The 17514-nt window shown below is 40.6% G+C and overlaps 1 protein-coding gene across 3 annotated transcripts in view; it reads left to right on the plus strand.

Annotated features, from left to right (window-relative positions):
• IGF2BP3 (insulin like growth factor 2 mRNA binding protein 3) overlaps positions 1-17514 on the plus strand; it is a 156262-nt gene that overhangs the window by 100733 nt on the left and 38015 nt on the right. For all 3 annotated transcript variants that reach the window (XM_025378424.1, XM_025378423.1, XM_025378426.1), the window contains exons 4-5: positions 8440-8491; positions 8584-8647. In XM_025378424.1, the coding sequence (XP_025234209.1) occupies positions 8440-8491; positions 8584-8647 (116 nt within the window). The remainder of the gene's footprint in view (positions 1-8439; positions 8492-8583; positions 8648-17514) is intronic.

Raw genomic sequence — 17514 nt, forward strand, 5'->3', positions numbered from 1 at the left:
AGCTAAATACAGCCAGTTTTGTGAGGGAGGTGGGGATATAACTGGTGTGTGGCTGAGGAAATCTGATCACATTGCAGGTCAAAGACAGTTTTTTAAACTGTCTTTGTTGCAGTGATCTCTGTATGTGTCAGTAAACTAGGCTACTAGATTGAAGAGAGGCATGAAGAAACTTGTCATGATGGTGATCGTTTCATTAGTGTATACATAATGTCAAAGTGAATCAAATTTCATGCAGTTTATCCTGCATTTCAATGATACTGTTACTGAACGAAACTGGTTCTGTTTGTCCTTGTGCAGTGGAAAGCCAAACACCAAAGCATAGGTTCTTTTGTAAAGAGAAAAGTTCGTGGTAAGACTGTCAAGCAAGGAGACGGTCAGGCTCAAATCTGTCACCCTCAGGTGGGGGCTGGGACATACTTTATAGACAGAGGTTAATGAGGTATGATCTGATTGAATCTTACAGTGATCTGATGCCAGGAGGTGTGATCTGACTGGATCATATCAGGAGGTGATACCAGGACTCAATCTGATTGGATCATGGATCATGACATGTGGTGTCCACTTCTTAATTTGGTCCTGTCTCGGTCCAGGCACTTAGGTTCTGCTTGTGGTTGCATGTGTGATTCATCTGGACAGGCTCAGGTTACAGAACTTGCAAGCTGGGGATCCATGGCAACTGAAGAACAAATCACCATTTTGTCACACAAAGTTGAACCAGACTAGGCTGGTTCTGTTTATGATTCTTGGCCAAAAGGCCAAGAAGCGATCAATAATACTTCAAAGTTTAAAATGCAAAACTAGGCTATTACCTGGTAAAGTTGCTCTTAGTATTTTTTTAACAGCTTTATTGAGGTATAATTCACATACTATGCAATTCGCCATTTAAAGTGTACAATTCAATTAATTTTTTGGTTTTTGTTTTTTTTTTTTAGGGTTTTTTTTTTTTTTCTTTCTTTCTTTTTCTTTTGAGATGGAGTTTTGCTCTTGTGGCCCAGACTTGAGTGCAATGGTGCGATCTCAGCTCACCACAACCTCTGCCTCCCGGATTCAAGTGATTCTCCTCCTCAGTGTCCTGAGTAGCTGGATTACAGGCATGCGTGATCACGCCCGGCTAATTTTGTAGTTTTAGTAGGTTTGGGGTTTCTCCATGTTGGTCAGGCTGGTCTCAAAGTCCTGACCTTAAGTGATCCGCCCTCTGGGGCCTCCCAAAGTGCTGGGATTACAGATGTGAGCCACTATCCTGGCTTAGTATGTTAGTAGATAATGTGCAACCATCACCACAATTTTAGGACATTCTCATCACCTCAAAAATAAACATTTATCGCCCTCCACTTTCACTTTCCTCAGCTCATAGAAACCACTAATCTACTTTCTGTCTATAGTAGAGTTCCCTATTCTGAACATTTCATACAAATGAAATCATATAATAAGTAGTTTTGTGTGACTGTCTTTTTCACTTAGCATAATGCCTTCTTCTCTTTCTTTTTTTTTAAATTTAAAACCACTATACTAACAAGGTAACATAATACTTTCAAGGTCTGTCTATGTTGCAGTATGTATAAGTACCTCCCTTTTATGGTTGAATAATATTCCATTGTACAAATATACCACATTTTGTTTCCATTCATCAGTCAGTAAGCATTCATTCAGGTTGTTTCTACTTCAGACTATTATGAGTGATCTTAATTTTGTACTACTACATTCAGGAAGTGATAATCTTTGCATTTTTCATGGGATTCTTTCTGTACTGTTTATACGTTTGGATGAACTTTTTTTTTTTTTTTTAAATAGATGGAGTCTGTTGCCCAGGCTGCAGTGCAGTGGTGCAATCTCAGCTCACTGCAACCTCCGCCTCCCGGGTTCAAGGATTCTTCTGCCTCAGCCTCCCAAGTACCTGGGAATACAGGTGCATGCCACCATGCCCAGCTAATTTTTGTAAATTTAGTAGAGATGGGGTTTCACCATGTTGGCCAGGCTGGTCTCAAACTCCTGACCTCAAGTGATCCACCCACCTCAGCCACCCAAAGTGCTAGGATTATGGGTGTGAGCCACTGCACCCAGCTGTGGATGAACTTTTTTTTTAAAAAGGCTGAACATTTGAGGCTTTCACGTCCTAAATACATAATAGGGGGGAATTCAAGAACGACATTTTCTATGAGGGTTTACTTTGCATTTATACCCCTCCTCCCTCCCCTGTCACTGGAATTTAAACTTACCTACGCATAGAGAAATGTTTCCTTTCTGGTTTAAGATTTTATTTAGGTATGGGAACTTGTGAAAGTGTTGGAAATATACAGTGGAAGCCTTTTTGGTTTTTTTCGTGTTTTTTTGGTTTGTTTTTGTTTTTTGTTTTTTGTTTTTGCCTTTAAGACTGTTTAAAAGAAATATTTGTGGTTGACATAGAAGGATTAGTGGTACTGAGAGGGGACAAGAATCTAGGAGACAAAAACAGGCACATAAATAGTTTATGTGACAGGTAACAGGAACACTGTCTTCCTGTTTAATGCAGAATTAAGCAAAATGCGGCCAGGCACGGTGGCTCACACCTGTAATCAATCCCAGCACTTTAGGAGGCTGAGGCAGACAGATCACTTGAGCTCAGGAGTTCAGGACTAGCCTGGCCAACGTGGCAAAACTTTGTCTCTACTATAATACAAAAAGTAGCCAGGCGTGGTGGCACATGCATGTAATCCCAGCTACTCAGGAGGCTGAGGCACAAGAATGGCTTGAGCCTGGGAGGCGGAGGTTGCAGTGAGCCAAGATCATGTCACTGCACTCCACTGAGACTCTGTCTTTAAAAAAAAAAAAAGAAAAAAAAAAAGGCAAAATGTCAGAACTTATCAAGTGTAACTTGTATTTATTCTTTGACAGTTGAGGGGGCTGGAGTGGCATGATACCATTTGGTAGCCCTTGACATAAAAGAACATATTCAGATAATGGCCTGCCTTAAGATTGATGGGGTTACTATAGTACAGTTCAAGTCGTTTTGGGGGTTGGAAATCCTTTTGAGATTTGGGAATCTTATTAGGCTATTGACAGCCCTCTCCCTATTCTGTTGTCATTACTTCCAAACCTTGTACATGAAACTTTGAGTAAGACATCAGAGATCCACTGAAATCCATCTATGGGGTGTATGTAAAATCTCCTAAGTTGTGTTAAATTTTTTCACAGCTAGGTACCAAGATTGAATCTGCACCTATTTCTTCTAAGGATTAGAAGGCTTTTTGTTTGTGTTTTTTTTTTTGTTTTAAAGTCATGCTTGTTAAAGTTTTATTTACAGACAATAAAATTTACCATTTTAAAAAAGTGCACAGGATTGTAGTTACCTTTCTAAAGACTTTATATGGCCGGGTGTGGTGGCTCACACCTGTAATCCCATCACTTTGGGGGCCGAGGCAGGTGGATCACTTGAGGTCAGGAGTTCAAGACCAGCCTGGGCAACATGGTGAAACCCTGTCTCTACTGAAAATACAAAAATTAGCTGGGTGTGGTGTCTTGTGCCTGTAATCCCAGTTACTTGGGAGGCTGAGACAGGAGAATCACTTGAACCTGGGAGGCGGAGGTTGCAGTGAGCCAAGATTGTACCATTGCACTCCAGCCTGGGTGATACAGTAAGGCTGTTAAAAAAAAAAAAAAAAAAAAAAAAAAAAAAAGACTTTACCTACACAGAAGTTGACGTTGACAACCAATAGCATTTATCTGTTCTTAGGAATAGAATGTTTAACTATACAAGCAATTTTGTTTTGAATATATGCAGTGAAAATTTTAATGTATATTTCTTCTCGTGTGTGTGTGTGTGTGGTTTTATAACTTTAACATATTTGATGATCAGTGGCTAGTTCTCATCCGCATTGACTGACTATAGATTTTTGAAAGTGGTAATAGGTACACAGGTAATCAAAATATAGAGCTCGTTTGGCAAATCTTCATTTTCATTACATTTCCTGGACAGCTGCTCACATATTATCGTATAGGACATTCCTTATTCCTTTGGTCCAGACAACTTTGTTGAGCCTCGTGTCTGTGAACACGTGTCTCCTTCTTAGCAAATTTCCAGATCTCTTTGAATGCCCAGGGGCAGTCTTTTTTTTTTTTTTTTTTTTTTTTTTTGAGACGGAGTCTCGCTCTGTCCCCCTGGCTGGAGTGCAGTGGCGCGATCTCGGCTCACTGCAAGCTCCGCGTCCCAGGATCATGCCATTCTCCTGCCTCAGCCTCCTGAGTAGCTGGGACTACAGGTGCCCGCCACCGTGCCCCGTTAATTTTTTTGTATTTTTAGTAGAGATGGGATTTCACCGTGTTAGCCAGGATGGTCTTGATCTCCTGACTTTGTGATCCACCTGCCTCGGCCTCCCAAAGTGCTGGGATTACAGGCGTGAGCCACCGTGCCCGGCCAGGGGCAGTCTTCTTGAAGCACACTCTGTGGATACCCTTGTGAATGCTGATGATGTGTTCTCAGGTCATCAACTTGTTGGTGGCAGAGCAGCCCTTCTTCTCACAACCCTTCTTTGTAGAAGCCATTCTACCAGGCCTAACTTGGAAAGGAAGCGCATGAAAGGATTGTCCCCTGATTTTTTAAGTTAAAAAGTTTACCTGTATCATTTATATGATTATATGATACAGGTTGTATACATATATATAAATATAAATGTATGTATATATAATTGTGTGTGTATATAAATATTTATCACTTTGGCACTGTAGCTTTTGAAGAATATTTGTTGCCTTGGCATTATTGTAGGTTTAGTCGGTATTGTTTATAGATCACAGGTTTAACTTTTGTAGTGTTATCTCTAAGAGTAATAAAAGTTAAGGTGGCATAAGGTAATCTGTGTGGAGACTAATATACTTAATTACTGAACAAATTGCATTTCAGAAGAATTAAGAAGGATGTTTAATTAAACAAATTGGCAACTACCTCCTACTCCCTAAACCCCTCCTCTACCCCTACCTCCATCCAAGTTGCTATAAAGCTGTACTATTAGTGTGGCTTTCATTTAAAAACTAAATTTTATTTTGAGACAGAGTCTTGCTCTGTTGCCCAGGCTGGAGTGCAGTGGTGCAATCTCAGTTCATTGCAACCTCCACCTCCCAGGTTCAAGCAATTCTCTTGCCTCAGCCTCCTGAGTAGCTGGGAATACAGGCATGCGCCACCACGCCTGGCTAATTTTTGTATTTTTAGTGGGGATGGGGTTTCACTATGTTGGCCAGGCTGGTCTCAAACTCCTAACCTCTAGTGATCCACCTGCCTTGGCCTCCCAAAGTGCTGGATTACAGCCATGAGCCACTGTGTCTGGCCCTAAAAGCTAAATTTTAAATGACATATTAAACTGGCAACTACCCCCTACTCCCTGAACCCCTCTGCTACCCCTGCCTCCATCCAAGTTGCTATAAAGCTCTACTATTATTTAAAAACTAAATTTTGATGATAGACATACTTTTCCTCCTGCCTTCATTATTGAAGGTGGAATGAATTTGTTAGAATTCTGACTTAAGTATGAAGTAAAACATTTTTTGTATTGAAAAAAATTCATTTTTGTTTAGAAAATTAGGGTTGCCCCCTCCCCCCGCCTTTTTTTTTTTTCTTTTTCTTTTTTTTTTTTAAGTGCAGTCTTGCTCTGTTTCCCAGGCTGGAATGCAATGGTGTGGTCTCAGCTCACTGCAAGCTCCGCCTCCCAGGTTCAAGTAATTCTCCTGCCTCAGCCTCCTGAGTAGCTGGTATTACAGGCACCTGCCACCAAGCCCAGCTAATTTTTTGTGTTTTCTTCTTTCTTTCTTTCTTTCTTTTTTTTTTTTATTTTTAAAGACAGAGTCTTGCTCTGTCACCCACGCTGAAGTGCAGTGGCACGATCTCAGCCCACTGCAACCTCTGCCTCCTGGGTTCAAGCCGTTCTCCTGCCTCAGCCTCCTGAGTAGCTGGGACTACAAGGGCATACCACCATGCCCAACGAATTTTTGTATTTTTAGTAGAGACAGGGCTTCACCATGTTGGCCAGGCTGCTCTCAAAATCCTGACCTCGTGATCTGCCCACCTCGGCCTCCCAAAGTGCTGGGATTGCAGATGTGAGCCACCGTGCCCTGCCACTATTTTTGTATTTTTAATAGAGACGAGGTTTTGCCATGTTGGCCAGGCTGGTCTCGAACTCCTGACCTCAGGTGATCCACCCACCTCGGCTTCCCAAAGTGCTGGGATTACAGGCATGAGCCACTGTGCCCGGCCATCCTTGTTTTTAATTTAAGGAATTATGTGTTGTATATTTTCTCTTTGAATGGCAGCGTGAGAGATTTCTTAATTTTTGGCCTTTATAAAATGAGTCTGTGATCAACATCATATGGCAAATTCACCTATAAAACAGACAAGCACTTTTACAGAGTACCCTTCCTATAAGATATACCAGGATTTCCTCCTCTGAAGTATTCACTTCACTCATGAAATATTTGAATGTCTTTTTGTGATTAACAGTAGCTGTAATCAGAGACAAAGATTAATGTGCTCCTGTGTGTATACCTCATGCAAAAGAAATTTACCAAATAAAAATTCAGTTTACCTCATGCAAAGGAAATTTACCAAATAAAAATAAATGAAAGGGCATTTCACTCATAAATAGGTATTAACCTTATTTAAAAGAAAAACCAGGCCAGGCGCTGGGTCACGCCTGTAATCTCAGCACTTGGGGAGGCCCAGCTGGGACGATCTCTTGAATCTGGGAGTTTGAGACCAGTCTGGGCAGCATAGTGAGACCCCCATCTCTACGGAAAACTTAAAAATTAGCCAGGTGTGGTGGCATGCACCTGTAGTGCTGGCTACTCAGAAAGCTGGTGTGGGAGGATTGCTTGAGCCCAGTGGTTGAGGATACAGTGAGCTATGGTCGTGCCACTGCCCTCCAGCATAGGTGACAGTGAGACCCTGACCCAAAACTAAAAACAAAAGCTCACCCCAGACAAACCGTGTTATATGTTTCAAACTGGAAACAGTAGACAAAAGCCTAAAATATACCACCTAAGATAAAACTTCGTTTAGAAGAAATTGCTTAAGTTTAGTAGTAAATTATCATAAAAATTTGTTTTCTAATGGTTTACTGTTTCCTGGCGCCTGAAAAACATTTTCAAGGAACAGCCTTTTTAACTTTGCAGTTAGGCTAGGGCTAACATCTGTAATCGCAGCACTTTGGGAGGCCAAGGCAGGAGGATTCCTTGAGCTCAGGAGTTTGAGACCAGCCTGGGCAACATAGTGAGACCTCATCTCTACAAAAAAATTTAAAAATTAGCTCAGGGTGGCGCTGTGCACCTGTAGTGCCCGCTGCTTGGATGGCTGAGGTGAGAAGATCACTTAAACTCAGAAGGTTGATGCTGCAGTGAGCTGTGATCATGTCACTGCACTCCAGCCTGGGTGACATAGCAAGACCCTGTCTCATACATACTTATACATACATACATACATAAGAAAATTTGTAGCTAAATTGATGAGTAAGTAGTTTGCTATTATTTACAGAAGCTTACTTTGTTTTGCTATAGCTCTTAGAAGCTAAGGACACCTGAATTTGGTTTATATTGACGAGACATACATCTGCAGTTGATATTACAATAAACGTAGAGTTACTGTTTTAACAGCCTCTCCATTTGGATAACATGCGTACTCTAATAATACAGCTACAGGAAAGATGGTGAAAACATAGATAACTTCAGATTGTACATTTTCCAACCCTGTGTAGACTAAGAAATGTTCGCTTCATTTCATACTTTTGCTGTCTATGTATTTATGTTGGGCTTTAAATTCGACTCCAGGTAGAGTATGCACTGTGCTGTCTTCATTTTGCTAGCCTGCCTTGAGCAATCTGTTCTGTAAGAACCATTAGAGCTGTAAAGGAAGTCATTTGGAAAAGAACATATTATAGATAAAACTTTAGTTTTTTTCTCTTTTTATTTTATTTTTTAGAGATGGGGTCTCACTATGTTGACCAGGCTGGTCTCGAACTCCTGGCCTCAAGCAATGCTCCCATCTTGGCCTCCCAAAGTGCTAGGATTACAGGTGCGAGCCACCACCCCCCGTTAAACTTTAGTTTTTAACTTGGTCCCTTATCTAGTGACTTTGTATACAAGTAGAAAGTATGATGATGTGTTTGTGTATGTGTGAGAAATATATGCTCCTTCTTCAGCCTCAGGAACCAGGCGGCTGTGACTTTGCATACTTTGCTGAGCCGGTGTTACTTCTTGGTTAGCCCTAGGAAATGAGATTAATGTCAGGGATCTAGGAGAGGGCAGAAGAGACAAGTCTGAGTGTAGTATTTGTGGTATCCATCCCTTAGTTCGGCAGTCCAAAGCCCCAGATAATTTTTTGGCTCTTTTCCATCACAATTACTTAGTGATTTTAAGACATATTCCTGCCCTTGATAATAACTTGGGAAACTCAAAATTTTTAATTTTCTCTCCCCCTCCTGATAGGTGCTGGATAGTTTACTAGTCCAGTATGGAGTGGTGGAGAGCTGTGAGCAAGGTACATGTCTTCTGAATTGCTTTCAAATTTGTAAAAGGAAGGAAGTAGAAATAAAACTAACTTTTATTTTCTTTGTTTTTCTCTTCCTCTAGTGAACACTGACTCGGAAACTGCAGTTGTAAATGTAACCTATTCCAGTAAGGACCAAGCTAGACAGTAAGCAGCTTGAAACTTAATCTTTATATAATAACTAAGTTAAGTACAGTAACATATTTTGTGGATTTCTCAATTGATAAGGGCTGGTGGGTGGCAGAGAGAAGCTTTATTTTACAAAGTTTGACCCTGTAATCGTACCTTTCTTTTTAAGTTTGAATGTCTAATAAGAATCTACATTGGTTAAAGTTGTATTACATTTTCAATATATCTTTAATGCCAATAATAGAGTGGTCTAGTATGAAACTAAATCACACCCTATTTGCAGAAACTCTGGGCCTTGGTATTGTTGCCAAATAACGTAAAGTCTCTCCCCCTCTCCCAGTCTTGTATGACACATATATTATTGCTATTTTATCTAAAGCTGGTAAGTTGGATCATGTGTTAAACAACAGTGTTAAATGTTAAGTCTTCTTACTCACTGATTACCTGATTACTATTGTCATTTAGGAGCGTGCAGACGTTGGATCAGTGTAATTTGCTCTTAGATTTATGGGAAAAAATATATTCCAGTGCAGTAAACAGGCAGTACTTTACAGATCAAACAGTCTCCCCTAGGAAAAGATAATTCTATAGGCTTGAAATGATCTAATAAACTGAGCACTAGAGAGAGAAATGGGGGTCCCACAAATTTATGGCCTTTAACAGATCTGCTCAGAATATGAACATGAAAGAATGGCATACAAAGTGCTCAGTAGCACAGCACTGGGTGTTAGGTGACTATGGAAGCCTGAACTACCTCCAGATACCATACTGGCAGGAGCAGGCTGACTGTCCTCTGTGTCAGACAGGTGAAAGAAAAGACCACACTGGCTGACTCTGAGCCCTGAAGGGGAAAGGTAAAATGAGCTGCAAGAGTAGGACCTCAGCTAGGTTACTAAAGGCAGTACTCACTTGGGAGGGACTATGAAAAGAAAGATAAGACTGAGAAGAAGATGGAAATGTGTATAAGGTAAATGGAACTTTATTTGTAAAATCAATAACACTCACATGGTTCAAAATATAAAAGATTTGAAGATGCACATAGTACAAATCTTCCTCCTAGTATTACTCCCCAACTACCTCATCTCTTGGGAGATAACCATGTGGAAAACAAATGCTACATGTATCTATTCCTGCTTTTACACAAATGATACCATAGCATTTGAATGTTTTGTGTATATAAATATATTTTTTATAGTTACATAGTACTTGGTTGTACAGATATGGCATGACTTTGATTAATCTCAGTTTGGATATTTAGGTTGTTTCCAGTCTCTTGCAGTTATGAACAATATCGTAGTGAATCTCTTTTTGCGTGTCATGTGTATGCAAGCATGTATCTGTATGATAAATTCCCAGAAGTAGAACTGCACTTTAAATTTTGTTGTAGAGCTTGAGCTAGTTTAAATTCTCATCAGCGTTGTGGGGGTGTCCGTTTCTCCAATTCTCCCCAACACAGGACTTTATCACACTTTCCCAATCTAGTATGTGAAAGTGATATATCATGTTAATTTTCACTTTTCCCATAAGTGAGAGTGGAGGCTTTTAATATGTTTAAACACATTCTGTTATTTCTTCTGTTTGTATCCTTTGTTCATTTAAAATTTTTTGGCAATTTGCATAAGGTCTCAGACATTATGGAAATTGTGGTATGAGTCATAAAACAAATTGATTTTTCTTTCTCTTCTTTTTTTGACTAATTTTGTTCTTCAGTTGTATCATGTAAGAAGACCAGGAAAATTTTACCTTTTATACCCTCAGTAGAATGAGGGATAAAAGTGAGGGCAGTGAGAAAGTAGAGGCTCCATAGTGTTTTAATTTTTATTTATTTTGAGGCTGGGTTATGAGACTGGCAATTTTTTTTATTTTTTTATTGTATTTTTTGTAGACATGGGGTTTCACCATGTTGCCCAGGCTGGTCTTGAACTCCTGGGCTCAAGTGATCTGCCCACCTTAGCCTCCTAAAGTGCTGGGATTACAGGCGTGAGCCGCTGCACCTGGCCATGTTTTACTTTACAAAGATTTATATTGAATACTTGGTAGAGCCAAGTCCCTGTTGGAAAATACGAGATAATGTGATAAACCCAAGGATATTTGGAGATTGTCAGAGGCCTGTTGTTGTGGCCTTATTTGAAAACTTAAATTAGCTAAGGGGAAACAAAATGCTTATTTAACAGTTAATTAGTTGAATGGGAGAACATAAGTTGGAGACATAAGCTATATAGCTTTGAAGAGGCATAAGATTTTGCTAAGGATAAAGTAATTGATATTTAGCCTTCCTTCTTTGAAAACAGACAAACAGAGCATTAAGACTGCAAGCACAGGAAAGGTAGACTGGCCAGTCAAGGCAGAATTATTGCTGAAAAGAATCCTAACCACGACAGCAAACTGAACGTAGATACCCTCGTATTCTCAAAATCTTTAGCGTGGTTGTTAAGAGATAGGTAGGCTTCCGTTGATCCCAAGGAGGAAGGAAAAGTCTGTTAGGAATTGTGTAATTAGTAATTAGGTAACTTAAATAAATTAGGCATTTCGATTAGGGAAGTAGTCTTCGTATCCTTTGTTCTAATATTCAGTCAGTTAACACCTATTAAATACTAAATACTGACCAAAAGTCGCCAATAAGAATATTTGGAGAGGGACTGCCTAATTTTAGTTCCTGCCAGTCAAGTGGCCTTATAGGAATATTGTTCTCATTCCCTCTGCAAGAATTCAAAGATGGAGAGAATTAGAAAGCAATGAGGTATTTAAAAAGTTAACGATCTAAGGAGTGGAAAACTCAGTTTTGTGTTACAGTGTTACAAAAATTGTTATTAGAGTTTTCTAATAAGCTTTTAAAAGGGATATGGAATATATTTTCATTCTGTGAGGAGAATTAATTTTATTTGAGAGGCATTGGTTGTAGTAGAGAAGTGTGAACTCCAAAGTCAGGTAGCCCGGACTTAGTAACCTCGACTTCTGAGTTTCAGTTTTCTCAGCTACAAAGTGAAGATTAAAGAGAAACAAATATTTCTGCATATATGCATGTATTTATAGTTTAACCCACTGGTTTGGGCTGCTTGGAGCAGTTTGAAGTGGCTTGAGCCTGGGAAAGTCTGGTCCTTCCAGGACTGACTTTGAGGACTTCCAGTGAACCCTGTAGGCCTGCTCCATGGGCTCCAAACATGACAGCCTGGTGTCATTTCTCCATGCCTTCTTTGGCAGGCCACCCAAAGCTCAATCTTTAGGTAAAAGGGCTATTTTGATAATTCTCAGTTTTCTCTTTGTAACAACTGTTGCTTGGAAGGCTATGTGACCTTGATGTACTTGTGAAGTGAACTTGGAGGTTGAGTTCAATTCCAGAGCCCAGTTTCTTGGAATAGACTCTGTGCCACCACTGTTCTAGCTGACGTTGGTCAAGTTAATCTGTCATGGTTCAGCCCCATTTCTGAAATGGGAATAACTATAGTCTTTAGCTAATGAGGCTACTGAGAAAACTAAGATAATGCCTCCAAAACATGTTTCATAATACCTATAAGGTAAGGTAGTCAGAGCTCAAAAGTTAGCAGCTATTAAGTATTTTTCCAACATGTTTGATTGCTGCTGCTGCCCCCCTGTTATTGTTTGGTATACTTCATTTCCAGTGATGGCTGGTCACTGACGCTGAGGAGCCAGGGACCTAGTTTTAACGTGATTGTAGCTGCCTGTTACTTAAAGCTCTGTGAATGTCATTTAAGAGGAGTCCTCAAATATGGCTGTCTTTAAGACAGAATTTAACATGGAAATTCCTGCCACCTTGTGGCTAAAATAAATCAAAGGTTAATAGCACACATATTCTAGAAAATATTAATACGTGTGTTCATTTTAGGCTTAAGTCTTGAATTATTAAAATAAAAATTTGACAAGTTTAAATTTCAAATTCGTTAGTTTCATTAAAAATGGAAGTATGTGTTTAGTGAATGCACCTTTTCTTGCTCCTCAGAGCAAGAGAGGCTCACCTTTTTCCTTCCCTCTTCCAGAGATGTTGAGATAAGACAGTCAAGGACAGACATTACTCATGAGAGGATTTGTCATGTGTGACAAACAAATAACCCCCTAGAAAATGTGTAGACATTGAGTTCTTATACTTTCTTTTGTTTGGGGTTATTCTGATGTTTTTGTTAGGGAATAGGAATGTTTATTCATACTTTAAGACTATCATTCTGAGGCAGGAGAATTGCTTGAACCTGGGAGGCGGACGTTGCAGTGAGCTGAGATCACGCCATTGCACTCCAGCCTGGGCGACAAGAGCAAAACTCCATCTCGAAAGAAGAAGAAAGAGAAAAAAAAACAAAAAAAAGAAACTATCATTGCAGTTCCTTTGTATGACTGTATAAGGTAAATGTGGTTATGGTTAGAAGTGTTTGAAGCAACTTGGCCAGTGGCTAACGGTAAGAAAATTCCCATTTAAACTTTGACAATTGTGTAAATAAAAGACTTATTTTCAAAAAAGAAATAAAGCAGCGAGACAAAGGGATTTTTTGCCATTCAGGGATAACCACTGTTAAATTTGCCATAGTTTTGTAGACTTTGTCCCATGCATTGTAACTTTCAGAATTACAAAGAATCATTCTGCAGAGTTTTGTGTGTTTTTCATTCAGTGTATTTATACTGATTCTAATCTCTGCATAGTGTTGGATCCTCACCACAGTTTACCTATCCCATCTTCTGTTGTGCATCATCTAGGGCATTTGCCCATACCGTTTCGTTTTGTTTTTAGAACCAATTTAGTCATGAAGCCCTACATTTGGGCTTCGTCCATATTTATTTCATTAAAGTACATCCTTAAAATCATATTACCCAGGCTTTCAGTAATGATTGCTGAATTGTGTCAACCCCTTATTCTTGGTACAAGGAGATCATTGAATTTATGACTTTTCAATAATGGGTTAAACCTCATTTTGTGAGGACCCTGTATTATATACAGGGTGACATCTGGGAATAAAAGAGATTTTTAGACATGGAATTTTATTTATTTTATTTTATTATCTTTTGAGACAGATTCTCATTCTGTTACCCAGGCAGACTTGGGAGTGCAGTAGCACAATCATGGCTCAATGTAGCCTCAACCTCCTGGGCTCAAGCAGTCCTCCCACCACAGCCTCCCAAGTAGCTGGGACTACAGGCATGTGCCACTACACCCACCTAACTTTTTTTTTTTTTTTTTTTTTTTTAAGAGACGGGGTCTCACTATGTTGCCCAAGCTGATCTCAAACTGCTGGGCTCAAGTGATCCTCCCTCCTTGGCCTCCCAGAGTGCTAGAATTAGAGGTGTGAGCTCCTGCATCCAGCCAGGCATGAAATTTGAGAGCTGAAAGGGACCATGAATCTGATCTTTTAGTTTTATTAGGGAGATGGTTAATGCCAAACAGGAAAATGACCTTTGGAGGATAACGTGGTTACTTAATGTTCAAGCCTGGACTAGAATTCTGGTCTCTAGTCCGTATTCTTTTTTCACTATTCAGATCTGTATGTGTGGACTCTTGGGTACGTTTAACTTGTCTGGGTCTCATTTCTTCTCCTTTTTTCTTTCTCTTTCTCCCTCCTCCTCAAGTTGAACTACTTATTGTCTCTATTGAGGCCCATTCAGCTCTAAATTGTGATCTACCCCAATGAACAATTTTTTTTTGTTGGGGGGGGGAGACAAAGTCTCGTTCCATCACCTAGGCTGGAGTGCAGTGGGGCAGTCTTGGCTCACTGCAACCTCCACCTCCCAGATTCAAGCAATTCTTATGCCTCTGCCTCCCAAGTAGCTGGAATTACAGGCTCACGCCACCATGCCTGGCTAATTTTTGTACTTTAAGTAGAGACAGAGTTCTACCATATTGTCCAAGTTGGTCTTGAGCTCCTGACCTCAAGTGATCCACCCACCTTGGTCTCCTGAAGTGTTGGGATTACAGGCATGAGCCACTGCACCTCACCCCAGTAAACTTCTTATCAATACGATTAAATTCTACCAACTGGCAAAATTGCTCAGCATCTTCTCAGCAACCCTTAAAATAGCACCAAGAGCAGAGAGTCAAGTAATCACAGGATCCTGGCCAGGCGCTGTGGCTCACGCCTGTAATCCAAGCACTTTGGGAGGCAGAGGCAGGTGGATCACTTGAGGTCAGAAGTTCGAGACCAACCTGACCAATATGGTGAAACCCTGTCTCTAGTTAAAAAAAAAAAAAAATTAGCTGGGTGTGGTGGTAGACACATGTAATCCCAGCTACTTGGGAGGAGGAAGAAGGAGAATTGCTCAAACCAAGGAGGCTGAGGTTGTAGCAGTGAGCCAAGATCGCGTCATTGCACTCCAGCCTGGGCAAAAGAGTGAGAGTCCGTCTCCAAAAAAAAAAAAACAAAAAAACCCTGAATACATGTGTGTCAAATAATTATGACAGTTCATCTCATGTCTTGCATTTACGGTGGGTTTGGTGAAAATACTAAAAATTTTTTCCCCATGAACTCGGCAGATCACCATATGACATAGCTGAATAATAAACTTTGTGCCCAGAAAGGTTCTAGTAGTTGACTTAAATTCAGTAATTTAGGAGCTGCAGTCATGAGAAAGCCACCATTCTGCAGTTAGGTTCCTCCTGTACCTTTTCAGTTGTGTCTGAGTGTGGATGGATCACTGTGATTTGAGGGTCAGGAACTCTGCTTAGATGGCAGTTAGATAGTAAGATACACTCAATAGTGGCTGTCTGCACTCTGCCTGGAACAACCTTAGTTTTTAGCCATTGGGGCCCAGAAGGTACACTGGGGACTAGAGCCCCACCTGACCTCTTCAGTGAGAGAATCTTTTCTTTTCCCCACAAGGAAAAATCTTTTTAAAGCTGCACAATAAAAATTAGAAGGCCGGGCGCGGTGGCTCACGCCTGTAATCCCAGCACTTTGGGAGGCCGAGGCAGGCGGATCACGAGGTCACGAGATCGAGACCATCCTGGCTAACACAGTGAAACCCCATCTCTACTAAAAATACAAAAAAATTAGCCGGGTGAGGTGGCGGGCGCCTGTAGTCCCAGCTACTCCGGAGGCTGAGGCAGGAGAATGGCGTGAACCCGGGAGGCGGAGCTTGCAGTGAGCCGAGATCGCGCCACTGCACTCCAGCCTGGGCAACAGAGCAAGACTCCGTCTCAAAAAAAAAAAAAAAAAAAAAAAAATTAGACGTTAGTTTTTGCCAAGTTATAAAGTTGTTTCTTGTGATACATGTGACTATTTAGATGGTTCTAGAATATAGAAGCATCTGGTAACTGACGTGTATACCTTGGTTTTACCCCAGGGAGAATGATATCTATCTGTATATGTCTATCTCAGTCAAGAAGAAAGTTATCTACCATTTTTGTAACATTAATGACTTAATTTACTAGTCAAAATATACTTATTCTCTTCTGAAGCTGGCAATATGCCATTTATAAGGAAAAAGGCTAGACTACCTTTTATGCCTAGATGTAATTGATGCCTTCAGTGGGTTCAGGTTTCCTGATTTTTTTGAAAGAACCTTCAATGATCTGTTTATTCCCGGCTTTAAAAACATTTAAGGCCGGGTGTGGTGGCTCACACCTGTAATCGCAGCACTTTGGGAGGCCGAGGTGGGTGGATCACCTAAGGTCGAGAGTTCGAGACCAGCCTGGCCAACACAACAAAACTCATCTCTACCAAAAATACAAAAATTAGCTGGGAGTGGTGGCATGTGCCTGTAATCCCAGGTACTCAGGAGGCCGAGGCAGGAGAATTGCTTGAACCCAGGAGGTGGAGGTTGCAGTGAGCCAAGATCACACCACTGCACTCCAGCCTGGGCAACAAGAACAAAAGTCCGTTTCAAAAAAAAAAATTAAAGCTGTTTTGAAAGAATCTGTAGTTGGTTGACTCTTCTGCAACTCCAACTTTTTATAACAAATATACACCATAAATACTAAAATTTATCAGCTGTTCTCTTCCTTTAGAAATAACGACAATATTTTAGGGCCCTTAATCCACATTCCCTTAAGGAAAAAGGGGCAGGAGGAAAGCACAGCATTAGGGGTCTGTCATCAAGTCATTGGCAAAGTAAGTGTGGCATGTGCCAGCTGTCACCCTCTGAAGCTTATGAAAAGAATGCCCTCTGACATAGAAATCACATGGAAATATCCCAAGACATGGTATTTAAAAAGAAGCCACAGAGCAGTGTACATCACAACCCCAATTATGCTTTTAACGAAGGTACCGAACATGAATACATGTGTTTGTAAACATATAGAAAGGACTGGTCCATTCATAGAAGTATGGCAGTGAGCAGCAGTTCTGGGAGGGGCCTTGGAGGGTTGGTGATGGTGCCAAAGCAACCACTTGCTACTTTCTGCATGACTGATCTTTTACAATAGAGTTCATTCATGTGCCAGAGAAGGTAGGACAGTGATAGAGGACTGAAGTGAGAAACCGAGAATCATTCTGGGCCGGAGAATGTCAGTGAGCCCTCTGCTTGCCCGGGTCTGCCTTCCAGGTCCTAGCCCTCAGTGACCTTTTCGGTGCTAGAACTGTCTCCCACTCTACCCCCTTTTTTCTATTTAGGTCAAGAATTGAGAGTAGATTTGCAAGTAAAGCAGTGTATAAGCTGGAAACGACCACACCAAGCAACTAGAAAGAGACCATTTTATGCCTGTTTTTCTTTCCCATCTGGGGTAAACTCAGGGCCATTGGAACAGAATCTGAGCAAAGAACCTGCGTGACACTGGGAAATGTGGGGACCTCTTTCTTTTTGTTTTTCATTTTGTTGTGCACTGGGGAGTTAGAAAGGGATGTATTATTAGGTGTATGTTTATGAAATCTGGGCTATATCCTCTCTACTAATTTATTATTTTCTCTTCTCAAAGTAGAACACACACACACACACAAAATGAATACAAAACA

The sequence above is a fragment of the Theropithecus gelada genome, chromosome 3, assembly GCF_003255815.1.
Source record: "Theropithecus gelada isolate Dixy chromosome 3, Tgel_1.0, whole genome shotgun sequence".
NCBI lineage: Eukaryota > Metazoa > Chordata > Mammalia > Primates > Cercopithecidae > Theropithecus > Theropithecus gelada.